This window comes from Rhineura floridana, chromosome 9 (assembly GCF_030035675.1).
Source record: "Rhineura floridana isolate rRhiFlo1 chromosome 9, rRhiFlo1.hap2, whole genome shotgun sequence".
Lineage (NCBI taxonomy): Eukaryota > Metazoa > Chordata > Lepidosauria > Squamata > Rhineuridae > Rhineura > Rhineura floridana.
Window position 1 is genome coordinate 88,690,473 of NC_084488.1, and position 22,392 is coordinate 88,712,864.

At 41.9% G+C, this 22,392-nt stretch overlaps 1 protein-coding gene across 8 annotated transcripts in view; it reads right to left on the minus strand.

Annotated features, from left to right (window-relative positions):
• Positions 1–22,392, minus strand: part of ANK2 (ankyrin 2) — a 568,387-nt gene that overhangs the window by 357,608 nt on the left and 188,387 nt on the right. For 6 of the 8 annotated variants that reach the window (XM_061585317.1, XM_061585313.1, XM_061585322.1 and 3 more), the window contains exon 1: positions 16,149–16,331. The exons of 1 other annotated variant lie outside the window; for it this stretch is intronic. In XM_061585317.1, coding sequence (XP_061441301.1) covers positions 16,149–16,232 — 84 coding nt within the window. In that variant the 5' untranslated portion in view covers positions 16,233–16,331. Of the gene's footprint in view, positions 1–16,148; positions 16,333–22,392 lie in introns of those variants that run through there. One more of the 8 variants, XM_061585292.1, reaches the window with a different exon arrangement.

Sequence of the window (22,392 nt, forward strand, 5' to 3'; positions counted from 1 at the left end):
GAGTAAGGTACTTAACTGATTATTAGAATATACTGAAGAGACTAATGACATTTACTTTCTTCATGTCATTTAGGCTAAAATGTAAATAATGCTTACTAAAAATAAACAGTATGAATCAAAGGTTTGGTTTGCACATAACTAAGGCTTAGCAAGAGCAGGAAGAATGCAGGTACCCTAAAGGAAAATTGTGGCCACTTTACTCCTGCCCCAGAGCTGCTGCTGCTGTGCTACCCAGAGCTAAACCATGGTTTGGCTCACCATTATGCACAAATGATGCCAAAGAGTTCTTGTATGAGCAGACAGTGTAGCTGATTTCCGGTAATTCCTCACTCCAGCTGAAGGCCACCACCTACACCACAACCATGTATCTCTTGAACCTCAGGGACAACTTTTCATACAAAGCATCAAGGAATTAGTAACTAGAAAAGCCCCATTACGTAAGTGGAAGTCCATTTCTGCTTTTTTGGATCCAAGCCAACATTTTTTCATTATTCTTTTTTTAAATCAAATGTCTAAAGTTACTAGGTACTATAAAAAAGATCAAAAAGATGAAGAACTGTGTTGAAGTCTTACATCGAAAAAAGAACAATAAAAAAATTAGTTACATATACCTCTAAATTGCTGGATGCATTTGTGGTTTTGGTAATATCTGTTATTTCATCTTAGGTCTTGCACCACACTTCGCTATTGCCTATTTTTGAAAATTCATATGTTAGTAGTCACTGTTACTATAGTCATTGCTCAAAAGAGTTAAGGAAGTTGTAGGACCCAGGGGTCACATTTCCATTGCAACCATAAATCAGGGTTTGGTGTTGCCTGTGCTGGTAATAATCACTAGTAGGGGCCAGATAAACTTTGAATGTATCTGTGAATTCAGAACACCAGCTCCACTGCAATGCATAACTTAAATGCAAACAGCACATAATAGTACATTATATGAAATATATGTCTTTTGCTTTCTTCATTGACATGACACTGAAGAATCATTTAACTTCACAGATACTAAATACTGTATTCTAGTTTTGCTTCAACAAACAGGCCTAGAGTAGGATTACATTAATAAACCAAGTGAACTGAGTTTGTAGGTAAGCTCCATAAGTGGTACCAGTACTGGAATATCAGATGCTGACTGGGAGAGAAGTATTTCTGGAATGAGACCAGCACCTATTGCATTGCAGTATGTTCCAGGCCTGTTCCAAAAATAACCGAAGGTGTCCTGAACACATTTATACATAAATAGTATGCATACATGGCTGTCTCCACTATTTGTTCAGGATCATTCTGCCTTATTAGGTCCCAATACACAACTTTATTTAGATTTAATTGTTACTTGTTGCCCCATCTTCATAAGATTTTGCAATTTATACCCTTTTGCCCAGGAACAACTTGTACTGAAAATGCATCCCATTCATAGCATAACTCTGCCTGGAAAGCTGTATAGCACCCAAATATGGAACTGGCCAATTTGTTCTGTGGCTTTAGACATTAGCTATTTGAGGCATTAGCAAGAAGCAGTTCCTCCAAGCCAATGGGACTGTCTTTGTGAATTATTCAAAGTGCACAACTTCTTTCTAAGGAGGAAACTGTCCAACAATGGATATGGCCAGAAAACTGACATGAATGCTATCTGTGGACTTTTTCCACAAAAGAAACTTCCATCCACAATTCTCATGCTGCCTTCTAATTTCCTATGGCAGTTCCAACTGCAATCCAATGCTATATTGAAGGAGAGGACGATGCATTTCCCATAAAGTATCCTGATGCTCTTGCATTCATGATGCTGAATAGAAGGTCTGTGTTCTCTAAGTGGAGCATTATATCTCCAATGAATCAATGACATTTAGAGTAGGAACAGAATGTGTTTCTCATCTTTGCTTGTATTCTCGCTCAGCTTGGGAAGACGGCAGTCACCACAGTGTCATCAACTGGAGTAAACTGTTTAAAACGTAATGGAAATGCCAGCTCATAAAACATCTTTCTTCAGTGTTTCAAAGTTAATGAGTAAGAGTAAGAACCAAAACTATACTGATATTTCATTTCATTACGTTATAATGTATAAGTTGTATAAACAATCCTAGAATTATTACATATAACTAGGCAGAAATAAATGTAGGTGTATAGGACTGCAGAAACTATTTAACACAATGACTAACAGAACAATCCAAACCCTCAATTTACTGTGCTGGAGGAGTATGGATGAAATGAAGGTGTCCCTCCACCCAGCTGTGCTGTCATTAACCAAAATGGAGACAATAGTCAAGAAATCAGAAGAAGGCTAGGACTGGGGAGGGCAGCTATGAGAGAACTAGAAAAGGTCCTCAAATGCAATGACGTATCACTGAACATCAAAGTCAGGATCATTCAGACCATGGTATTCCTGATCTCTATGTATGGATGTGAAAGCTGGACAATGGAAAAAGTGGATAAGAGAAAAATCAACTCATTTGAAATGTGGTGTTGGAGGAGAGCTTTGCACATACCATGGACTGCAAAAAAGACAAATAATTGGGTTTTAGAACAAATTAAACCAGAACTATCACTAGAAGCTAAATGGTGAAACTGAGGTTATCATACTTTGGACACATAATGAGAAGACAAGATTCACTAAAGAAGATAATAATGCTGGGAAAAACAGAAGGGAGTAGAAAAAGAGGAAGGCCAAACAAGAGATGGCTTGATTCCATCAAGGAAGCCACAGACCTGAACTTACACGATCTGAGCAGGGTGGTTCATGACAGATGCTCTTGGAGGTCGCTGATTCATAGGGTTGCCATAAGTCGTAATCGACTTGAAGGCACATAACAACAACAACAAAGCACCACATAATGCTCTCTTCAATGTCACAAGAATTAGCCAAAATTCTCAAAGTCCAGCACATACCACAAGGCAAGAATTTACACACATCAGCTTCTGTTCTTTACTGTTGGTTCCATAATGTGTTCTCACCTTCTTCTGCTACTAGCCACAGGTTCTGAGACTCTGCAGCATCTTCTTAATTAATCATTCGGGTGGCTCCGAAACGTCCTCTCCCCCTGAACAGGACTCAGACAGCACCTTGGTATACACCACGGCTGCGGGGTCTGAGACATGAGGTGAGACGACTTGAGCGCCGGTGGCGGAAATCTTGCACTGAAGACGATCGGACACGGGTTAGAGCAGCAGTAGCTGCCTACCAGGTGGCAACAAAGGCAGCAAAGAAAAATTTCTTTGCTGCCTCTATTGCATCGGCAGAGTGTTGTCCCAGGAGATTGTTCCAAGTGGTCCGAAGCCTGGTCGGTCCAGTTGCTCAGGAACCCATGGAACATTCTAAAATCTCCTGTGATACTTTTGCTAAACACTTTGCCGATAAAATCGAACGTCTGAAGAGCACGCTTCCGCTCGCCGTGGGGACAGGAAGTGGGCCAGAGTCGGCCAGTTGCATTCCGGTCTGTTGGGATCGGTTTCAGCCTCTTCTCTCTGAGGAAGTGGACAAGGTGCTCTGTACTGTGAAGCCGACCACCTGTCTGGTTGATCCTTGCCCATCATGGCTCATCATGAGCTGTAAAGAGAGACTGGGCGAAGGGATCAAGGCGGTGGTGAATGCATCCTTGCAAGAGGGTGCAATGCCATCAGCCCTCAAGGAAGCGGTAATAAAGCCCATCTTAAAAAAACCATCCTTGGATCCCCAAGAGTTAAACAACTTTCGCCCAGTCTCTAATTTACCATTCTTGGGCAAGGTGATTGAGAGGGTGGTGGCTGCGCAATTACAGACACACGTGGAGGAAACGGATTATTTAGATCCATACCAATCGGGTTTTAGGACTGGTCATGGTACGGAAACAGCCTTGGTCGCTCTGGTAGATGATATGCGGAGGGCATTGGATAGGGGTGAATACACCTTCCTTGTCCTCCTGGACCTCTCAGCGGCTTTTGATACCGTTGACCACGGTATCCTTTTAAACCGCCTAGAGGGATTAGGAATAGGAGGCACTGTCTTGCAGTGGTTCCGTTCCTATCTCTCGGATAGGCAGCAACGGGTGGCATTGGGAGATGAGGTTTCAGACCCTTGACCTCTTCATTGTGGAGTGCCACAGGATTCTATCCTCTCTCCCATGCTAGTCAACATCTATGTGAAACCGCTGGGAGCAATCATCAGGAGTTTTGGGTTGCAGTGCCATCAGTACACAGATGACACTCAGCTCTATCTCTCCTTTAAGTCCTCACCGGAGTTGGCTGTGAATACCATGTCCAAGTGCCTAGAATCCGTAAGTGGATGGATGGGAGAGAATAGGCTGAAGCTGAACCCCGACAAGACTGAGGTATTACTTGTGGGAGATAAAAGGAAGTTAGGAATTACTGACCTGATGCTTGATGGGGTAAGTTTACCCCTGAAGGACCAGGTCCGCAGTCTTGGGGTCATACTTGACTCCCAGCTGTCCATGGAGGCTCAGATTACAGCAGTGAGCCGGGCAGCTTGGTATCAATTACATCTGATACGGAGACTGCGTCCCTATCTTCCTGTTCACCTGCTCCCTCAGGTGATACATGCCCTGGTCTCCTCTCGCTTAGACTACTGCAATGCGCTCTACGTGGGGTTACCCTTGAAAACGGTCCGGAAATTACAGCTGGTACAGAACGCGGCGGCACGCTTGATTACGCATAGCTGTCGCTGGGATCATATCACCCCAGTGTTATTAGATCTTCACTGGCTACCAGTTGTCTACTGGGCCCAATTCAAGGTGTTGGTGTTGACCTTTAAAACCCTATACGGTTTCGGCCCAGTATATCTGAAGGAACGCCTCCAGAATCACTGATTGTTCCGCCTGACGAGATCAGCCTCGCAAGACCTTCTCTCGGTCCCACCGGTGAGAACAGCTAGGCTGGTACGGACCAGAGAGAGGGCATTCTCTGCTGTGGCCCCCACCCTCTGGAACTCTCTCCCTTTCGATCTCAGACATGCTCCCTCCCTGTCCAGCTATCGCCGACCCTTGAAGACCTGGCTGTTCAGGCAGGCCTACAAGATTGGGACAGATTAATTTATGTTCTGAATTAATGAATGGTTTTTTAGCTTAAAATTTGATTATGTTGATCTATATGTATTGTTTTCATTCTTGTTGTTCGTCGCCTAGAGTGTCCCTAACCCGGACAGATAGGCGGCTGAAAAATAAAATTTATTATTATTATTATTATTACCACCAGTTTACAGGCATACTGAGCTTGAAAGATGAGGACTCATAGAATTGTAAGGTTAAGTCCTTCAGGCTAAGTCTTATACCTAAAGTACCTCAACAGACACCTGTTCAAGCATATATATATATAGCTAAACAATAATTGCAAAAATTATATTTCCAATGTCATGACAATACGTTTATTGCAGTTGAGGGGTGAAATAAAACACAGAGACGTCAGCTTGGGTTGAACAAGGGCCACTTTATTTAAATTATAGTAAACAAAACCCAATTTAAAGTGACCTGCAGAGGGAAACCTAGGTGCGGGAACTGTCTATAAGCAAGTAGCTTGCCAGACAGCTCTTGGGCGACCAGCCCCTGCTGGGGCAAGGGCAAGCCCATCTGCTTACCTTTTACCCCAGCCACACCCTGCAGGTGAGTAGGGGGGCCTTCCCACATCATCCCCACCCAGGGCCGTATAACCCCTGGGTAGATGAGGATAAGCTGGCCCCAGAAGCAGCCCATATCCTGCCCTCGAGCCGTAAAGCCCTGAGAGACAGGCCTCTGGAACCGCCAATCACCTCCAAAGGTGCCTAAGGGGGCCACCTAGCTGTCCTTACCTATTTCCCTTCCCGCACCTTCCCGCACCAGTGCTGAATCCATTGTCCTGTGAGGCATGACCTGCGAATACTTCAATTAGCCAAATGAGCCAAATCTGCCTATTGAAAACAACACCCCCTAACCCGATTCCCTCTCAGTCCTATAGTGTGGAGCAGGCAAAAAGCCTGCCCGTCAACGAGGGTGGGCAGGATAAAAATTCCTACTCAGCCCTGAAGCGACCCCCTAGGCACACCATAAAAGAGGGAGGGCGGGGTGGGCGTCGAGCAGCAGAAGAGGAAGGTGGAAGGGGCGGCTGGACTCAAACAGTCCTATAGACCCCGCCCCTTACGCTGCACGTCGCGCTGACGTCACAGGCGTGACGCGCGACATTGCCCCATTAACAGATGGGGGCAGCGTCTTCACCCCCACCTGCAATCATGCCCCGCTCGTCAGCTGCGCGGCGAGCGGAGCTTCGTTTCCTTTCATTGATCAGCACAAACTCCTTAACCTTGAAAGATTCTACATGGTCCTGTGCTACTGTTCTGCTGTTAATCCCTGTTATTAATTGATGTCCCATCAGTTCTTCCAGAAGAGGCCCAATAAATAAAACTACTAAATTACAGTAATTGCATAAAATAAAATGCAAATCACATTAAATAGTCAGGAGCAGAAAACATCTAAAATAGCAGTGGCCAACTGAGATTAACCCGAGTCAAATGCATGCTAGATTAAAAATATTTTTACTGTTATTTCCCTCTCCACTCCTCACCCCCTAAAAAAGATGACAGAGTTTGGCAGGCTTTCCTTGGGAGGTGCATAAAAGTTTCCATCATATGCCATCTTCAATCTGGCTAAAGATAAAGGTGTTCACAGGAAGGTCCCTGAACATGATTTTAGGGAGTGGAGAAACTGATACAGGAGCAGGAAGTGGAGAAAATAATTTGGTAGTAAACACTCTTTAGTTGAACAGGACCCAAGTGCTTTTTTTAAAAGTCAAAACCGGCACCTAGAATTGTGTCCAGAAGTGACTGGATGATCCTGGAGCTTCTTTAACACAGGTATAATATGCTCTCGTTAGTCCCAGTTAGAATCCTGGCAGCCACATTTTATCCCAGTTATAGATTCTGAAGAGAGTCTTACATAGAGCACACTTTTACAAATTAGTTGCTTTATTATTTATTCTAATATATTTCCAGGTACAGAACCTTGTTTCCTCTCTCTCCCAGGATTATCATCTCTCCCTCTCCTCTCTCTCTCTCTCTCTCTCTCTCTCTCTCTCTCCAGGGATTATCACCCTGGATCTCTCTCTCTCTCTCTGTCTCATTAAGATAGGCATCATGTTAGCCTTATTAGTCTGGGATCACATCAATTTTCCATGAGTTCTTTCTTATATTCAATAGCATGTGGTTCCAAGATAACAATCTTTAATTATTATAGCCATTTCTCAGTCAAGGCTGCCCATTTGCAGTATACAACAAATGACAAGCTGCCTGACCAAAGTGTCTGTTATAATTCAGTTTTCAGTGTTCTCTAAACATGCAATTCATAACAATCCTAAATAGAGGACAGAGAAAGAATGAAGCTCTGAAAACAAGGTACCACTGAAAATACAGATATTCAAACAACTATACACGGTACAATTTTTTGTTAAATAAGTCACAATTGCTCACAAATTGAGCAACCCACAAATGTTCAGGGGTTTGGAGGCTAATTGCAAAATACTTTGGGATAATTAGATGAAATTCACTGAATCCTAAAGTAATGATTCTTAACACTCCGTAACTATTTTAGATGATCATTGTCAGCAGATATGCTTATCTTCTTTCGTGCAAGCAATCCACCCTGGACAATGCTGGATGACTAGAATCCTTAGGTGAAATAATTTGTTGTGTAAGAAGAAAACAACATCTGCTAGCATCTTCAACATAACTATTTTAGATGGGGGGCATTAAAATCAATCATGGAAGTGGAAATATAAATATTTAAATGCATCATGCCTGTCTATCCCAACTGATATAATTATTGTTATGACTACAAGTTTTTTAGTTACTATACAGATAACAAAACTTGTGGCTACCTCAGCCTCACCTAAATATTTTCTTTTAATGGACAATAACATACATGCACTGCTATGAATAATTTAGGTAGACTAGCCTCAAGATTGCATGCAGTGCAATATCAAAGGCATGGAATTACGGATGAAGCAAGAGGATTAGGGAAAACCAAAGAACCTAACCTGTTTTGGTAGCATCTGTTGAAATACAGTAAACAAGTCACAGTGGCCCAATTTTAGTGGTTTGATGTCTTTCCTGAAGTTGTACAATTGGTACACTGTAAGCACATTAATATCTGAGAGACCCTAGTTCTTCAGAGACACAGGCAACTTTAAAAAGCAAGTTATTCCTATCTACATTGGAAATCATTTGAAAGAGAAACAGGAAACTTGTACCTCCCAATCAGATTTTACAAAGAATGTTTGTTATTAGGAATGTTCAGTCTGGACCAGGCAACTCCATGCCCACAGGTGGTCCCCTTCCTATGCTAATGCCTCCCGCGGGCTTCCTCCTTGGCATTGTTCCTCCAGTTGCTACTGGGGGACCACCGCTTCAGTTTCTCACAATGCCCGCATGAAGCATTGCTCTGAGGCATTGTGGGAAATTAAAAATAGCAACCATCTGGCCACCAATTGCTAAGCACCAGAAAACAAAATTTAAAAGCAGCCTGAGAATGTCATGTCTTGATGTTGGACCTGTGTCCTTTACACTATGTGGTGTAAAGAACATAATAAATGGCTGTAGCGCTCAAACTTTTTGCCATGGTGCCCTTGCAGACAATCTCATTTAGCAAGTCTGGATCTCCAGGTTCCAGGTCCCTGAGACACTGCATACTAGGAATCTCTTGAAAACGTGTGCTTCCCCTGCTTGGTCTATGGGATCACGGACCACATATTTCCAGACAATATACTAATCTTCTCTCACCTCTTCCTATTCCCTTACCTATGGCTGAAAAATTAAAGTAGAAACTCAGTCTCTCTCCTCTTCTTTCCCCCTGTATGCTCTCTTGTATACATTACTGGCATTGATGCAGAAGATTCTTCAATGACAATCCAGTAATATTAAGAGATGAAAGGGAGGGCAATAGCCACAACACAGTTTTGTTTAAGAGTCCTTTAAATGCTTTGATGCTTCAGTCTGAACCCTTAACGAAAAGCTATTATACTTTCCTTAATTTTCCCCCTTTGCATGACTTTTGCAGAATCAAGATGTAACACAAGGGTGGTAATTTTATTTCACTGTATTCACTTATTTAGATTTATAGCATGCCCTTTCATATGGTTCTCCTTGTTATATTACTTCTCGTTCACTCTGTAAAGTATTATCCCACATATAAAGCTTGCATTTAGTTGCGACTGGTGGAAATGACACACATAGACCCCTCAAACTAACCGTTGGAGACAGGATTGTTTAATGAAGTAAATGAGATCCAGAAAGTTAGTCAAGCAAGGAACAATATTAATTGCTACTGTCTGGTCTGAAGAAACCTAGTGTTGTGGAAAAGAATATTCAAGGAAAGCTGACTAGGGCATGATTAAAATAAAAACTAATATTTTATTATTATTATTATTTATTTAATTTATTAGTCGCCCATCTGGCTGATTGTCCAGCCACTCTGGGCGATGTACAAGATAAAACAATACATTAAAACATTAAAATTTAAAACCATAACAGTAAGAAACCTAACCCACCCCAAAAGCCTGCCTGAACAGCCAGGTCTTCAAGGCCCGGCGGAAGCTTATCATAGAAGGGGCATGGCGGAGATCATTTGGGAGAGAGTTCCACAGGGTGGGGGCCACTATTGAAAAAGCCCTCTCTCTAGTCCTCACCAGTCTAGCTGTTTTAACCGGTGGGATCGAGAGAAGGTCTTCTGAGGCTGATCTTGTTGAGCGGCATTCCTGACGATGCTGGAGGCACTCCTTCAGATAGACTGGGCTAAAACCATATAGGGTTTTAAAGGTCAAAACCAACACCTTGAATTGGGCCCGGTAAACAACCGGTAGCCAGTGCAACTCCTTCAGCACTGGAGTGATGTGATCTTGCCGGCGGCTGCCTTTAATCAGACGAGCCGCCGCATTCTGTACCAGTTGCAGCTTCCGGACCGTTTTCAAGGGTAACCCCACGTACAGCGCATTACAGTAGTCTAGGCGAGAGGTGACCAGGGCATGTACTACCGGTGGGAGCAGATGGTTGGGAAGGTAGGGGCACAGCCTCCGTATCAGATGGAGTTGATACAGCGCTGCCCGGCTCACAGCCGAGACTTGAGCCTCCATGGTCAGCTGGGAGTCAAGAATGACCCCCAGGCTGCGGACCTGGTCTTTCAGGGGCAAACATACTCCATTGAGCACCAGGTCCACATCCCCCAGCCTTCCCTTGTCTCCCACAAACAGTACCTCGGTTTTGTCAGGGTTCAGCTTCAGCTTATTCCTTCCCATCCAGCCACTCACCGACTCCAGGCACTTGGACAGGGTTTCTACAGCCAACCTCGGTGAAGATTTAAATGAGAGATAGAGCTGCGTGTCATCTGCATACTGATGACATTGCAGCCCAAATCTCCTGATGATTGCCCCCAGCAGCTTTATATAGATGTTGAACAGTATCGGGGAGAGGATGGAACCCTGTGGCACCCCACAAGTGAGAGGTCAAGGATCCGAAACCTCATCCTCCAACGCCACTCTTTGGTACCTACCAGAGAGGAAGGAATGAAACCACTGCAATACAGTGCCCCCCATGCCTAACCTTTTCAGGCGGTCCAGGAGGGTAACGTGGTCAACGGTATCGAAAGCCGCTGAGAGATCAAGGAGGACAAGGAAGGTGCATTCGCCCCTATCCCACGCCCTCCTCATATCATCTACCAAGGCGACCAAGGCTGTTTCAGTCCCATGTCCAGGCCTGAAGCCCGATTGAAATGGATCCAGATAATCCGCTTTTGCTCAGTGCAGAAAGTGGCAGATCAAAAATTGAAGTTTAGCATTCATTTTATAGGCCAACTGGGAAATTGACATGCTTCAAGGAAACATGCTTTTAAAAAAGACACATAAGCATTAAAAATGCACCAGTTTGCTTTGTGAAGAACAAAACAAATTCAAATATACACAAAACATTACTGGAAACATTCATACATAAAATTAGCCTAAAAAACTAGAGCATTCAAATGTTGAGACTTATATCCTAACAAGTGGGGGAGGGAGACACAATTCAGTCATTATCCAGCCAGAATTATTATGTGAAAGATCCCAGATTCTCAGGCATGCAAACACAAGGCAAACTTCATTTTTCAAATTTGAGAAATCAAGAACAGATCATGAGTATTCCCAGGAAAACACCTGGATTCTGAAATACCATTTTGTGATAAATTTTGCAGTACCACATGTTAACCTCTAGCAATAGTATGATCTGGTGATAAGTAAGTCCGATCACAGGTACTGTATACAAAGAGATCCTATTTTTATGATACGATATCATATTTCAAAATTGGATTCTTTTTATAAAACAGGCACTCCATTTCTTCATTATGTATTAAATATTTTATGAAAAATGAAATGGACTGCGTTCAAGTCGATCCCGACTTATGGCGACCCTATGAATAGGGTTTTCATGGTAAGCAGTATTCAGAGGGGGTTTACCATTGCCTCCCTCTGAGGCTGAGAGGCAGTGACTGGCCCAAGGTCACCCAGTGAGCTTCACAGCTATGTGGGAATTCGAACCCTGGTCTCCCAGATCGTAGTCCAGCACCTTAACCACTACACCACACTGGCTCTCTAAATATTTTATAACCATAGTATTAACAATACTATGGGAACAAAATGTTGCCAGTGTGTGTTCCTGGAAATTGTATTACATTTTATTTCCCAGACATTAAGAAAACAACGAAATTTCCAAACACTTTAAAAGAAAGAAGAGTTGTTTTCTGCAATGCTAATGTACTTAACATTTCAGCCTTCTGCTAAAGATTTGAACAAACTTTCTCCTTTACAAAAATGATTGTTTCTTTGCACACCATAAAATTGTCTCTTTGCTTTCCGTCTCAGTGGTGCTTTGCTTGAGCAACAATATCTACCTGAGCCTAGCATGTCTTATATTTCTGGTCTTGTTCTTTTCCTGGCTTGTTCTATCAGCCCTGCCCTTTGGCTTGCCCTCTGGTCCTAACTGTGCTCCAATCCTGGCTTCTTCTGTAGTCCTGCCTTCTGGTTTGCCCTCTGATCCTGATTGCTCATTGATTCTGGCCACCAACCTTTCTCATGGCTCTAGGTTCCCAGCTCTTAGCTTAGCTCTGACAATTACAACTGATTGCTGCCAACCATGGTTAAGAGTGCATTAATCCCGGTTAAGGACTCAGAGTCCAAGGGTGATGTCAGATGCAATGACCTGTGAGCAGAACTAGTCATAATGATCAACATGTGTTGCTGCCTCAAATGAAAGTCTTGACTTGTATTTCTTCTCTCCTTTCACATGGAATATTATCTATGCCATTCCCTTATCCCTGCCAGGAATAAGGACAGGGAAATGCTAATGTCACCACAGAGGAAAATCTACCTCACTGTTTGAGGAGAGGCACACTACTACCATTTTCACCACATCTAGTCTGTTCCTGTTGAGAACCACTTCTAGTTTGTTTCTGCCCTACTCAAGGACTGCACACTTACCAAGTGTGGTGATTCAGAAACAGGGCCCATGTAAATCCATGGGCCCAACATATTACCAAAGAATTGAAGGAGATCTTGTAGGCCATCTACTTCAATCTCCTGCTCATAAGAATATAAGGAAGAGCCTGCTGAATCAGGCCAATTGTATCCAGTCCAGCATCCTGTTCTCACAGTGGTCAACCAGATACCTATGGGAAGCCCACAACCAGGACCTGAGCATAAGAGCACTCTCCCCTCCTGTGGTTTCCTGCTCAATGCAGAAGGTCCCAGGGTCCAATCCCCAGACAGGGTTGGGGAAGTTCCCTGTCTGAAACACTGGAGAGATGCCACCAATCAATGGCATCTAGATGGACCAATACTGACCTAGCTAGTCTGATTTGGTATAACACAGCTTCTCATGATCCTATGAGAACTCACCCCAAACCTAGATAATTGGTTTCATTGTCAATTACTTATATTTTTTCAGATCAAGATGCCAGTCATTTTATTGCTATGCCTACAAAAACATCAACTCACTAGCAAGCTTCATTTATTTGGGGTTTTTTTTGCATCCTTAAGATGCTTCACCTCCTAGCTCAAGGTCCTTTCTGTTAAATATGTGCTGGGGACACTGTTAGGATAATAATAAGAGATATATGAAACACATTATTATTTTGTCAGCCAATTTGGATACAAGTTTAAGTGCCCTTCTGGGAATTCATTTTGATGACAAAAGAATGGAATACATTAGCACAAGGTAAGCAGAGTTTAAACTGAGGAATTGATGCTTACATGTCAACAATGAACTTGTGAGCCTAAAATTAACAGGAATTAAAATGAAAAGGGTCATCTGTTCAACACAGATATTTAACCCACCTTGTCAGTTTAGGGCCATTATCATCTCACTAACTGCAGCTGTGCTTAAAGCCCTATCCTTCCTGTGTTACAGGAAGCTGCCTTATACCGAGTCAGACCCCTGCTCAATTTAACTCAGTATTGTCTACACTGACTGGCAGCAGCTCTCCAGGGTTTCAGATAGGGAACATTCCCAGCTCTACCTAGAGGTGCTGGGTATTGCTCAGATCTTCTGCATGCAAAGCAGAGTTTCTACAAGAGTCTGCCCTACTCATGATCTTTCATGGTTCCTAATTGCCTGGGGAGCCTTCATCAGGACAAAAGGTACCCTGCTGCAGAAATTACATTAGCACACAAGAAAGCCAAGACCATCCCATGATGACAGGCATGGGGCTAAAAGTACACCACCTAGCAGCTCTTTTCTACTTATGTTGCCTCCTCATAGTTATTATTAGGATTTTTTACCACACTTCACCATAAATTCCCATGGTGAGTTACTTACAACAATAGAAAAATACAAAATTAAAATTAGCTAAAACAATTGACAATCAGAAGAACAAATGGGTCCTAAAATATGTTTATCTCAGCTGTCAAAGGCCAGGTGAAAGAGGTGCATGTTCAGCATACGGAAAAAGCTATACAATGAAGGTGCTGGACGTACCTCTGTTGGGAGGGAATGCCACAGCTTAAGGGATGCCACAAAGAATGTCCTCTCATGGGCTGCAACCTCCCAACTTCGAAGGGCAAAGGAACTACCAAGAATCCCACCCCACCCCATCCTCTGCCAATGTTAGCATCTTAGAGACTCTATAGGGAATGAGGTGACCTTTCAGATATTTGGGATTTGAAGAGGATTTAAAATAAATAGGAAACTGGTTTATGTACATGAACAGAAAACTGGTTTTGTTATTATTATTGTTATTGTTTATTTCTACCCCGCCTTTTGGCCAAAAGGCCCTCAAGGCGGCTTACAATGGTTTCTATGTATAATGTTTGAAAAATGAAATGAAATGGACTGCCTTCAAGTCAATCCTGACTTACGGCAACCCTGTGAACAGGGTTTTCGTGGTTAGCGGTATTCAGAGGGGGTTTCCCATTGCCTTCCTCTGAGGCTGAGAGGTGGTGACCGGCCCAAGGTCACCCAGAGAGCTTCATGGCTGTGTGGGGATTCGAACCCTGGTCTTTTGTAAATACACAGTTATAAGCGTTATACATAGGTGGCCCTTTAATTTGGGATAAACTAAGGGAAATACCCATTCTCTTTTGCCTAGGAATGAAATCCAGTCTAAATTAAACATTACTCACTATGTGAATTTCTAAGGCGATCTTCTGGACATAGAAAAGTGGAGTCACAATGTTTTAACTTTTTGTCAATATTCTTGCTTTAGCTGGATATCCTCACAGTGCAATCCTACACACATCTATACAGAATTAATTCCCATTCAGTTTAATAGAGCTTATTCATTGGGTACAGGATTGCAGCCTATATTTATTAAAATTCAAGTGTCTTTCTACTAAAAAGATGCATATATATACAACCAACGAAAGATATTCCTCCACACTTCAAAGGCCTTGCTTGGACAGGTTAGCTTTCTTTAATCTCTGTTGTATGGAGCACATATTAACAAGTTACTAAAAATACAGAGGCTTGCCTTTTGGAAAGCTATATTTTAGCATCATGTAAATTCTACACAAGTTAACAACAGATGACTACAAGATGCATCACTGATCATTTGCTGCATTTCCCCCCTTGGACTACACAGTCTCTTACAAACATAGCATCTCGTTCATGGAGATATCCCTACGGTTTTTCACTGGAGCTACTCTTGTAGTAAGGTATTAAAAAGTGAGAGAAAGAGAATTGCAGCATACAGCATAATAATGTTTCCACTGAAGTCATTTTCCGGGAGGGGGGCTTGCATTTGCATGCTTTCTCATTTTTAATATGAAACTGGTTTCAGAATAATTGATTATGAGGAAATTACTTCAAATGTGAAGATTAATTTTAGAATATGGGGGTTCCAATCCTATTCATATGTACCTTGGAACAAGCCCCACTGAAATTAATGGGATTTACTTCTGAGTAAAAATGCACAGGGTTGCAGCTTGGAAAACCTTTAGAAAGGCTGGCCAAAAAGCTGGGTGTGGCTGTGTGTTTTATGTTGCCCTTATTCTCTTTCACATTAGCACCACAGTATCACAAACATCTGGTTACTACAGGCATCTGTAAAAAGATAAGTCTTTTTTTGTTTTGTAGTTTTACATCTTTGGTTTGAATGAATGAGAGAAATCTCAACAAAAGGCAATTAAAGGAAACAAATCCCAATTCACAAATGCACAAGAAATAAAGTCAATTCCATGTCCACCCACCCTATTCCTCTCATCACAACTAAACAAACAGGTAAGTCTTTTTAAAAAGAGGAATACCATACAATGAAGCTGATACTGCAAGGCATGACAAAGTCAATAGTACTTTAACAAAACAGGCAGCTGTGTGTTTTTTAAAACAGTCCTTCAGTCCACTATCCATTCAAATTAACATTAGCTTTCTCTAACATTCAAAGACACTCCCCCCAAAAAGAAGCAACCCCCCTAAGATTTCTTTATTGCCAAATTAGCTCGGTTTCAGCTGTGACAAGAAATTCCTACTACAACCTTCACACACCAGACACTTAGCTTCTCTACACACCCCAATGCCTTGGTGACTAAGACACTACTACCTCTCAGTGTTTACAGAATATCAAACAGTATCATAACAAGCAATAAGGTCATGTATCCCTCGGTTTTCCACAGCGTAAAACAAACATATAAAAGCTGTTCCATTCTGAAGACTCCTCCTGTCTCACTGTTTCAGACATTTACATTACCTTCTTGGGTCTTTTTTTTCTCTGATTACTTCCATTGTACTTCTCTCCACCATCACTCTTCTGAGCTGCTTCCTCATTCATCATTTTGAATCGTTTTCAAAGCGAAGAGCGTTGCCATTAAACCCTCTCAAACATATAGACCATTAGCAAATGTGTCACTTGCTGGAGAGGAGGAGGGGTGTGTATGCAGAGAAGGGGGAGGGGAGGAAGAAGGAAAGAAGACGCACGCAGGGAGAGGGTGATCATGATGGTGTTGCTATGGCAGCAGCTACCACAACTGTTTATTCCAATCTGCATTGTTAAACCTGATTTAACCAATTATCACAGAATCTGGGCTCTTTAACAGTAGAAAAACCCTTGGGCAGAATGTACAGAGTCCAGAATAGAATTTAGGAAACAAGTACAATGACCTAGCTAGTGTATATATATATATATACACACACACACACACACACACACAGTTTTTAGGACTACCCTATTCTTCCTACACACATGCACGGAAGTGCCATTGTACAAATCTGTCAAATGTTAATTAGCCCACTGTACCAATTTCTGTAATTCTGTAATTCTTGCAAGATATGATACATAAGAATTTGCCTTGGTCTTCCTCTCATTTAATGACTGATAAAAATATTAGGCAGTTTTCCCCCAGCGTTACTCTTTCTTTACTATGAGATACAGATTTTACTAAAATTATTACAACTCTGGGATAATTCTTTTGCTTCAGGTTTCTAAGATCTTTAGAAAACAGACTTTACACAATTACAAGCTGTCCCCTTCCTCAATGAAAGCAAATAACTATGGAAAATACACCTTCCCTGTTTTTCTGATTTTAACTAGTTAACAATAAAATTGGAATTTTTTACTAAAGCATCCACCACACAATGAACAAGACAAGTTACCCACCCAGAGAAACAAATCCAGAGTAATCAAATTCCCTAAACATTGCAATCTGACCCATTGCATATAGAAAAACCAGGATTGAAAGGGTCCCTTCCCCTGTTGGAAGATCTCCATCCATCAGAGGAAGACCTTCCTTTCAAGGAAGGTGCCTTGCATCAGAACGTGGATCCAACTCCCATGTATTTACGCAGTCTTATCCCTCCATGGCGCAGAGTGGTAAGCGGCGGTAACGCAGCCGAAGCTCTGCTCAAGGCCGGAGTTCGATTCCAATGGAAGGAGGAAGTCGAATCTCCAGTAAAAGGGGTTGAGGTCCACTCAGCCTTCCATCCATCCACGGTCGGTAAAATGAGTACCCGGCATATGCTGGGGGGGGGGGTAAAGAAAGGCCAGGGAAGGAACTGGCAATCCCACCCCATCTATACGGTCTGCCTTGTAAACGTCGCAAGACGTCACCCTAAGAGTCAGAAACGACTCACACTATAAGTGCAGGACACCTTTACCTTTTTATCCAGGAACATCTTGTATACAATGGAACTCCGAGGCACAGATGGAGCTTCCGCATTTGCAAACATTTTCCCCTTGATTGCAGTGGTGGTATAGCTGTACATAATAGCTGGCCTCACACTGAAGTCAGCTGGGAAATCCACTTGACCAAGAGCTCCATTTGTGCAATAGAGTAGATGTTCATAGACTTTGCTGTTGTTATATGTCTTCAAGTCGATTATGACTTATGGCGACCCTATGAATCTTTAGATACATATATAATTTGCGCAGACTGTTAGTGAGAGCTGTGCTTAAGCCACCTATCACCAATCCTGGGTCTCATCCATGTCACTCCAAACGCAGTATCACCTGTGTGTACCTCAGGGAGACAGCTACTTTTACAAGCACTAGGACAGGCAGGACCTATTACATTAAACAGAACATCACCTGCAGGTCCTGCAATATAATTTATGTCATCAAATGCAAAAGACCAGGATGTCATATCCAATATGTAGGTAAAACCACAACTGACCTACGCACATGCTTCAGAAACCACAAATCGGCAATCTTAACCAAAAAAAGTGGAGCAACCAGCTGCAAAACATTTCAACATGGATGGTCACAGTCTGTTGGACTTTTCTATAACAGCTATAGAGATGCCAACAGATCCAGCAGCATTGACTAGAAGGGAGAACTTTTCGATTTACTCTGTGGACACATTGGCACCACATGGCCTGAACCTGGAGGACAGTACCACCACTACTTAGCATCTACAAATGAAGCCCCTCTGAGCATTCCATCCTCAAAGCTCTATAACTGCCACCTTGGTAACAGCATTTGTATGTTAGCAGCTGATTATATATATATTCATTCATTGGCTTTTCATGGTAAGAGGTATTCAGAGGTGGTTTACCACTGCCTTCCTCTAAGCCTACAGCACTGGTACTAACCAGGCCTGACCATGCCTAGCTTCCGAGATCAGATGAGATCGGGCATGTTCAGGGTAGTATGGCCATAGGCGTTCATAGACTAAGCCATGTAAAATGTTGTGCATTAACATCTCTCTAGAACAGGAGTGACCAATCTTTTTTTTTCAGTTCAGTTGCAGACTGCATTTCCTCAAGGGTAAACTGTCAGGGGCCACATGCCAGTAGTGGGTGGGTCTGGAGCCAAAACTGAGTGAGGCCACCCATTTTCTCTCTTTTTTTGTCACTCACATGTAATTAGGTTGGGATTGCAGCCTGCTCACCCCTGTCCAACAGGATGATTATTTAGAGATGATAGCGTGGACAAAAATAAAACAGAACATGTAATTCAGTAGGTTCTGATCCATAACCATCATGTGATCAATGTGATGTCTATAGAAAGTATCATAAAAAAAGTTGGGTTAACGTGTATCTTGGAAGCAAAAATGGCGTCCAAGAACGTTCATGTTTCTATGATGGGCCTGGTATATATTCTGAATAATTTCCAAGGCTTGTCTGCTTGACATTATGAGCTTCCATTTTGGACTGGCAAATTTCCACTTTGACAACCAAGGAACAGTCAGACAGGTTCACAGTGTACTTTTGGTCTATCAGCATAGTAACAAGAAATGCCAAATAGCCTGGACAATGAAGCCATGTGTCAAAGCTGGATAAATTCCTTCTGTGTGACAACAAGTCTGACTAGTGTTTGAGAATTTTAGAAAAAGGAAAACAGTCTCATCAGTTTCCTTCAAAGCAACCCATTGATTTATTAGACAACATACAGTATAGAAGGAGGAAACACTCATACCACAAACCCAATCTCACCCAATCTTGTATGATAGCCATTGGTAATAATGTGGTGACACTCTTGCTAATCCTGACAGGGTTTTCCGTTGTAAAAGGCATGGCTTCACTCTTGGATTATTATGTTTTCTTCCTGTGTCCTAAATAAAGAATATTTGATGTGGTGAAACTGTTCCAGAACAGAGGGAACACATGGCCAGTGTCATATTAGACACTGTGAAATGGTCCTGACACTTTTTTGTATGTGTGTAAACTAATTAAAGCACATATGAGGCTTGTATACCACTTGAAACAAAGAAAGTTTTCTGCAGCTATCTTCTTTCTTTTTTATGATTTGAATCGCTAAAAATAGTTCAATTTATTAATGGCATTAACGTGCTAACTGAATTAAATTCTGAGCCTACCAACAATTAAACAATCAAATGTGCTACATGCTATTAATAAAGAGATACTTTGAGTTTTATAGGAAAACTGAAAAGCCTCAAAAGGCTAGAAAGTTGGGTGGTAACAACAAACAAAAAACCTAAACTCTGTTTGTACTATTCATCCAGATACTTTGTTTACATTAAACTCACATGTCAGTGATTCAGTCATATCTAATGGACTGCCTTCAAGTCGATCCCGACTTATGGCGACCCTATGAATAGGGTTTTCGTGGTAAGCAGTATTCAGAGGTGGTTTACCATTGCCTTCCTCTGAGGCTGAGAGGCAGTGGCTAGCCCAAGGTCAGCCAGTGAGCTTCATGGCTGTGTGGGGATTCGAACCCTGGTCTCCCAGGTCATAGTCCAGCACTTCAACCACTATACCACACTGGCTCTCATAGTCATATCTAATACTTTGAACTTAAACTTTCAGTTCTGCCTACAATCTAACCAACAAAACAACTTTACATAATAAAATAATAACCAAGCAACCATGATCAGTTACTTTAAATACTCATACAAGGCTATTTTTGCATTTTAAAAATACAAAATATATCACAACTAATGGGCAAAAAGGCATAACATTTGCTTTATTTTAATGTAAAGTACTTTCCTTTTCACCCAGATTCAAAAAACATGTGGATTTATTTATATAAATTATATATAAAAATTGATTTTCTGATATATAGTTTGGCATTAGCCATGCTGGCCAGACACAGAGCTGGGCCATTTATTTCCTGAGTATGTATCCTGAATTGAACCAATCCTTGAAGGCAAAGATTACCACTTTAAACACAGAGTAATATAAACAGGTTTCATGTATTGCTACTGACATTCAAGTAAGCCCTTTCTGAGTTAATGCACTAGTAATTGGAAACATGGGGTGCTTGTTAATTTGTGTGTGTGTGAATATACTCAAGGCTAGTTTCAGGTTTGAGGACCCTAATTAAAATTCCTTCAGTCCTTTCCCCCAGTGAGCCAGGACAGGCCCTGCCCCCCTCAAGTCATACCAGACAGCAATGGATAGCCCAGCTACAGGTGGTCTGGCTGTGATAGTGGCAGAAGCACTGGCAAACCCCACATGGTTAGACTTGCTGGTGCCACCATTTTCATTTCCCCACAAGGCAGTGCTGCATGCACAATAAAGTACTCCTCTACAATAGAGAAATTAAAATAGCAGCACCTTTTTTTGGTGGTCCTGGCAGAGTTATATATGAGGAGGCCAAGCCAGGCCCAGTGCCAGGGGTGGTGGGTACCCAGGATCTGTAATGGGATACCAGGTGTTGGCACCAGGCCTGCCTATACTCGTAGAAACAGATCTCTTCTTGCAACCAACCGAAGAAACATTCTTACCTTCCTAAACTGAATTAGAGAGAGCATCATAAAGGATAATTACAAAGGCTCAGATAAAAACTTATCTTAAGGATGTTCAGAGAAATTTCTCAATGAATCTTCTGCAGCCATCAGCATCCTGCAAAAATCTCTCCGGAGGGGGGCATTACCCCAAATCCTCATTCCTCACTCCAGCAGCCCTCCCCACCAGCCCTATAACCAGCCTAAAAGTTCAGGGGAACTTCAAAAAAGTTGGGCGGAATTTCTGTAACAAATGTATTTATTCATTGTAAAATAATGGGGGGAGGAGAATTTTAGAGTGATGGACCCCCCCTAGCCCGCACTGGCTATGGGTCTGCTCCCACCCCATTTCACATTGTTCAGGGGAGTTCTCCTGACCCTCCAAGTGGGTCTACAAGGAGACAAACAGGAACAGAAAAGTTTCCATCTAGGAACTTCCTTACATAAACATCATGTGCCAAAAGAAAGAATGAGAAGTAAGAGAGACACATAAGACAGATATAAAATCACAAAACTATAATAAAGTCAAATTCTATAACAGTATCATACAAATACACAATATCAGCATAAAATATAATGAGCCAGCACTAATAACAGAATTTGTGGAACATTTTCCAAGCATGTGGTAAGATAAAGGGCATAAAAGAAGTGAATTCCATAGCTGCAGAGCAACCACTGAAAAGACCATGTCTTCTCAAAATCATTCTCTACATGCTTTGGGAATTATGTTAAATAAAAAACAGGTGAGCAATCCATCATAATTAGCTTCCAGCTTCTCAAGGTATTGATTTAAAGAGGGTTTTGATCAGGAAAAGTGTTTTGGCCTGGAAGAATCAACCTTTAATACAGAGAATAAAACAATTAGACCCCTTAATGAGAAATTCAGTAGTATCATATGGAAGACCTGGCAAGTATTGATACTGAATATTTACTGTTTGTTTTTGTTGCACATGGTTAACAGTATCACTATCAGAATAAGTAAGCATATTCCATAACAATTACACAAAAGGGCTAAATTCTAAAAAGCATATGTTGACAAACATTAAATGCACAGAGTAAGATTTGTATATATGGAAACTCACTGAAGGAGATCATTGTCATTAACCTTAACAGCTGTTTCTTGTTATGCTAAAGCCAATTTATTAATCTTCAGCAACAGCTTTATTTCTGCAATACTATAATGCAGAAAAGTCAAGGAAAAACCAGACATTTAACAGCTGAGCTACAATGAGACTACAAGAATGGTTAACTATACAGTCCAGGTAACCTAAAATAAAAGTGCAAGATGATGAATGACTCAATTATCTCTCA